This window comes from Sinocyclocheilus rhinocerous, unplaced genomic scaffold, assembly GCF_001515625.1.
Source record: "Sinocyclocheilus rhinocerous isolate Xijiao unplaced genomic scaffold, SAMN03320098_v1.1 scaffold813, whole genome shotgun sequence".
Classification (NCBI taxonomy): Eukaryota; Metazoa; Chordata; class Actinopteri; order Cypriniformes; family Cyprinidae; genus Sinocyclocheilus; species Sinocyclocheilus rhinocerous.
This window is the reverse complement of record NW_015654524.1, coordinates 323937-329681: the sequence shown is the minus strand read 5'-3', so window position 1 is coordinate 329681 and position 5745 is coordinate 323937. Positions and strand designations below refer to the sequence as shown.

At 41.1% G+C, this 5745-nt stretch overlaps 1 protein-coding gene across 1 annotated transcript; it reads left to right on the top strand.

Moving 5' to 3' along the window:
- Positions 1-3477: 3477 nt before the first annotated feature.
- Positions 3478-5240, top strand: LOC107717545 (forkhead box protein E4-like). The gene has a single exon (XM_016524324.1). It carries the CDS (start codon positions 3770-3772, stop codon positions 5036-5038), a length of 1269 nt encoding a protein of 422 aa, XP_016379810.1. The 5' UTR covers positions 3478-3769; the 3' UTR covers positions 5039-5240.
- Positions 5241-5745: the final 505 nt, after the last annotated feature.

Genomic DNA, 5745 nt, shown 5'->3' with positions numbered 1-5745 from the left:
TGTATACATTTTTGACTAATATATGTGATGTCTAAAAATAAGTGAAAACTGATTTGTGAGGACATTTGAAGTCATCCTACTGATATCATCAGGTTTGCCAGAAGACTAAATATTATAATTTCCAGATTAAAAAGAAAAAAACATTTTCACTACTATAATGAAGTCGTGTGTATGTGTTGTTGTGGACATTGATGTGTCAAGAATTACAGTAAATGATAATGCTGCTCTTTGCCGAGAATGTCAGTGACCTATGCGTGGCGCATGCTTGTGCGAGCGTGCTGGTAAGTGTGTATATGCATTGTGTCTTTGTGTATGTGTTTCTGTGAGAACCATGTTGGAGCGCTTTAGCGAAGCAACGTAGCGTGCAGTACAGGGGTGATGTGGGCTGAGCCGACCTGAACGAGCCCGGCCCTCCACTAATCCTGCCGTTTTCAGGAGCCCTGGCCCGTACTTGATGAGCTTGGGTAAGAAAAGGGGCAGCTCTTTCTCCCGCTCGCTTTTCCCTCTCTCGGTCCCTCTCGTTCTTTCATTCTCTCTCTCTTTTTCTCATGCACCCCCTCTCAAATCCCAGCCCTGCCTGGAGCCAGTGTGCAAATGAATGAGTTCCAAGTGTTTACTCAGCAGTTCTCTCTCTCCCTCTCTCTCTTCCGTCACATCTCTCTCTCTCTCTCTTCTGACAGATTACCAAGCTAAATTTCAAACATCTCTTCCAACATGAAAAATAATTGCATAGATTTGGGGTTAGAATTAGGTGAGTTGTGGGACATGTATTCATAGACGTACGTGGCTTCATAATGTGTGGAACACTTAGAAATGTATGAATGTCCTTGCATTAAATTACAAAATATCAACCCAAGGGAAATGTTTTAAGAATGATAGCACAAGCACATTTTTCAAGCATTTCACAAAAGTTAGCTCCGAGAAAAGAACTTGTATGCAAATGGAATTTGTTTTAATATTTTAATGCAATGCCATTTTAAAAGAAAATTCACCTAAAAATAAAAATTCTGTTAGCATTTACTCCCCATCATGTGATTCCATACCTGCATGATTTTTTCTTCTGTTTTTGCTCCCATTGGACCCAAATGCATGTCCTTCTATGCATTTTTTTCTATACAAAAATAAATTAATAAAAATGAAATGTATGAATGCCATTAAATAACAAAATATCAACCCAAATGAAATATATTTTAAAGAATGATAGCACGAGCACATTTTTAAAGCAAAACATTTCACAAAAGTGAAGTTGGGTCTGAGAAATGGTCCTGATTTGTTTGCAAAGGATATTTAATAAAAATGTTATAAAATTCTGTTATAATTTACACACCTATGACTTTTTTCTTCTGTGGGACATGTCTCAACTGTTTTTTGCCCCCATTGGACCTGATTGAACTTCATTGTCTTTCATTGCATTTCATTTTTTGTCTACACAAAAAATACAGGTTCGGAAGGACATGTGGGTGAGTAGATGATGAAAGAATTGTTCCTTTTGGGTGAACTACCCTTTAGGTGTCCAAATAACACAGGAAAATTTTCCCTGTGCCTTTGCTTAAGGGTTGCATAAAATCCATGGGAAACAGACATGTATTCTACTTTAATAGCTCCTGGCGCATTAAATCTTAACAGTCCATTTAATTCAATGCAACCTCAAACAATGTCCCTAGGAAGGCACATATATCTTGTATCTTTACTGTATATTCACTTGTTGGAGACTCGTCATGATATAATGCTTACCACAGTGTGCATATGTTCATGCAGACATATAAGCATTACGAACCAAGTAGAATTTATTACAGCACTTTTTCAAGAGTTGGCTGATTGTGTATCTGTGGTGTGTGTGTGTGATAAGAGAGTAATATTACGGGGATTACCGTGAGATGGTAGGCCCTGGGGCTGCTGGATGAGGGTGCAGGGGAGGAGGGGCTGTTTCCTGGCTGTAGCCCTTGTTTGTCTGCCTGACCTGGCAGCACTAGGGGCAGATCCTGCTTGGATACAGCCCTGATCCCACGCCTGTCTGAAGCTGTTAGCCAGCCGCTCTGTTCGGCTAGCTGGGCTTAGTGCGTCTGGGCGCAGGGAGGGGCTGGGGCTGGGGCCGCCGCATGCTTTGTGCTTTGGGCAGGGGTGAATGCTGTTATGGCTTATGACTCTGGTCTTATTCATCCTGCCATTTCTTACTTATCAGTCAGAGCTGAATACTGTCTGTCTGTTCTCCCTCTTGTTCATATCACCTTTTTTTTTTTTTTTTTGCTCGCTCCTACCCCAAATATGCATGAACTTACCTGTTTTAAATTGTTTATGGGTTGTTTGTTTAGAAAACTTACTTTGGGTTTTAGGCATGAGAGTGAAAAGGTGCATGATAACATTCTACCTCCAGACCTTGCTATAGATCCCTTGTGTTGAAAAGCAAAGCCCTAGTAATTCCCTGATAGGCTTAACTATTCTTTTAAAGCTGATGAGAATTCTATGTGCACGCTATTATTGTCTTGCTGTAATTCGATCAGTAAAATCCTGGGTGAGAAGTTGATGTTGAGTGCTATGATGCTGTATTAACACCCGTCCCTCTATAGTCTCAATTTGGAGAACACAAATAAACCAGCAGTATTTTTTTTAACATTCTGTAAAGCTTTCACAGCTCAATTGCTGTTTTTAAAGGCCTGTTTTTATTTTTCAATTGGTGGATTGAGAGGTAGTTTGGGAAGTCTGTTACAGCCTTTCTATGTGTTGTTTCTGTCCTGAATACACAGTGAACCCTGGGCAAACTGTGTGAGAGAGAGAGATCAAAGATAGAACTTGCAGTGAGCGGTCTGTGACTTTTTTTGCACTGTAAAACATTTAGCCTCAAATCAAAGTGATGCAACAGTGACAACCTGCAAAGAAAAGTTTATTGCACTTTCTGACCACTTTACATTTAATTGATAAGAGTATACTGGCAGAAATTGTTACAGTTTAAAGGGATGTATGCAGAGATTTAAAAAAAAAATATATATATATATCTTAATGGTGTTTTTTTTTTTATAGTGAACAAACATGATCAACAAATTGAGTATTCACATTCATAATGTTCCAGGTCTTTGTGATGTGAAGAAAGCCATACTTTGTGAAACTGTTCAGCTTACAATATTTAGTAGGTATTTAACCTCCACCTCTCCAACCTTTCTTTCCTAATCCTGTTGCTCTTAAGACCCCCAAGTCAGTGGAAGCTATTATGTAAGCCACTGTGCCTTATCTGATATCTCACAATGTATATTCCATATAGGTCTCAAGTAGCCTATTGCTTCCTTTTTGTTTTCATTGAAGGACAGAAGCATAAACTCTTAATGACAGCTCATATTGAAATATAAAAAAGCTAGGTTAGATGTCTAAAACTTTTGCCGTGTTTAACTTTTTTAAAATATAATTTTTGTGTGATTTATTCTTGAATTTTGGTGTTTAATCAGGTTAATCAGATATGTCTTTAAATAACAGGCTGGAAAATATACAAATTAATCCGTCCAAAATGCATTTAACGTTGATTTTCTGACCTCGCATTCTTTGTTAGTGAGGGAAGAACTGTCACCCAATCGATCGTCATGAGGCGGCCCGTGTCGTCACTCCGCCCGCTCTATAAAACTCCCCCCGACTCACTCACCTGGTTAGACAAACACCTCTCTAATCTACAGCTGGGCGCACGCTTATTTTATTATTGTCAATATTTTTATACCCTGTTTAGTGGGCAAATTGATGGAATTTTACAATTCTGACAATCCTAAAAGTTTAAAAGACAACTTTTATGAATCTTGCAAGTTTTTCATACTTCACGGGCATGTGCAACATGACGGCAGAGTCCCAGCACTCGCCAGCCGAGGCGGCCAGTCCAGTGGTGGTGTCTCCCAACGTGAGCCTGGACTCCCCGATTCCTCTTCCTCAACCAGCGCTGAACCACCAAGCCCGAACCAAGGACTGTGTTCTGGTCAAAGCTGAGCCTCGGGGCAGCAGTCCAAATACAGACAGGGAGGAAGGGGTTTCATTGGGTCAAACAGAAGAACATCTGCCCGCCACTGGCAGCCGGCGGAGGAAAAGGCCAGTGCAGCGAGGTAAACCTCCCTACAGTTACATCGCGCTTATAGCAATGGCCATCGCCAATTCACCTGAGAGAAAACTCACTCTAGGCGGCATCTATAAGTTCATTATGGAACGCTTTCCCTTTTACCGCGAGAATTCCAAGAAGTGGCAAAATTCCATACGGCATAACCTCACCCTCAACGACTGTTTTGTGAAGATCCCGCGGGAGCCCGGTAGGCCCGGTAAAGGAAACTACTGGACGCTTGACCCCGCCGCTGAGGACATGTTCGACAACGGGAGTTTCTTGCGCCGGAGGAAGCGCTTCAAGCGGACTGATGTTAGCACATATCCTGGGTACATGCAAAGCTCGAGCGCTTTTACGCCCACACCTATGGGTAGACAGGCGTACCCCAACACCTTGTACCCGGGTGCAACGTCCGGCTACGGGTCTCAGTTGGCTGGTTCTCCGCACCCGGCGATGCTGCCTCACTATCAGGCATCGGCTGGGGTCACGCAGGGCCAGCCCAGGATGTTCAGCATCGATAACATTATTAGTCAGCAGACAGTGATGCAGAGTGGAGGAGATCTCAACCCACAGTGTCTCGGCCTGGGTGCTGGAGACTTGGGTGCCATGACCTCCAGCTGTTCCGTATCCACCTCTGACCCAACCTGTTTTCAGACACAACCGATAAATCCCACGAGCAACATGCTGAACAGGAACACTGGACCTCTTGCTTCAAACATGACAACCAGCTACACGTACCCCTCCTCGGCTTCGCCTACTCACCTGTCCGGGGTCACGCAGTCCAGCTTCTCACCGGGAGGTTCACAGGTGTACTGTTCGGGAAACAGGATTTCGCTGCCCCCTGTGCGTTCTGGGTTGTGCGCAGATCACACAGAACCACTTTTAGGTCTCTCCGGACCAACAATGAACTCCTACAATAATTCATATATGAGACAAGCCAATTTTGCCTCAGGACTGGAGCGATACATGTAAAAACTCCTGCACTGACAACGTGATCCACTGCTTAACTATATGGCCGCGAGATTGAGTTCTTCTTTGATTATGTAACAAAAGTTGTGTACCGTGTGACAGAATTAACAAGTTATTTGTGTTGTATAAAATTAATTACCGTTCTGTTATTGATATGAGGTCTGAAACATTTGTTTGGCTATATATCAGAGGACAAACAACCCCCTGAACAATGTAAATATTTTAAGCAAATAAATGTGTTTGTGTAATAATTTTTCGTTTGTTCTCTATTTAACTGTCGTTCAGAACAATTTGATTCAATAATCCAACATAATAACAACAACAATAATAGCCTACGCATCATCTTGTTACTTGAATCTTCCCATTTTATGTTTAATAGTCCGTATACCGTTTAAATATTTGAAGTTATTTAACATTCGACACAATGTTTCTATTTATCGACTGTTATTATTACAAATTTTTAATAATTAATTTTATTAAATAGTTCAGTCAGTTGATATAGTCTGTGGGTCTTCTCTAGAGAAAGAAATCAGAATTATTTTTAATTGAATATTTAATTATTTTAAAATATTTTTGACACAGGCTACGCCTATAAAATATCATTTATGCACTATATATTTTAACTTCAATCACAAATTGTGTAATCGTCCACTTATTTTGCTGGTGAGGGGGCGACATCGACTGGTTGGTTATTGGACTAAATGCAATAA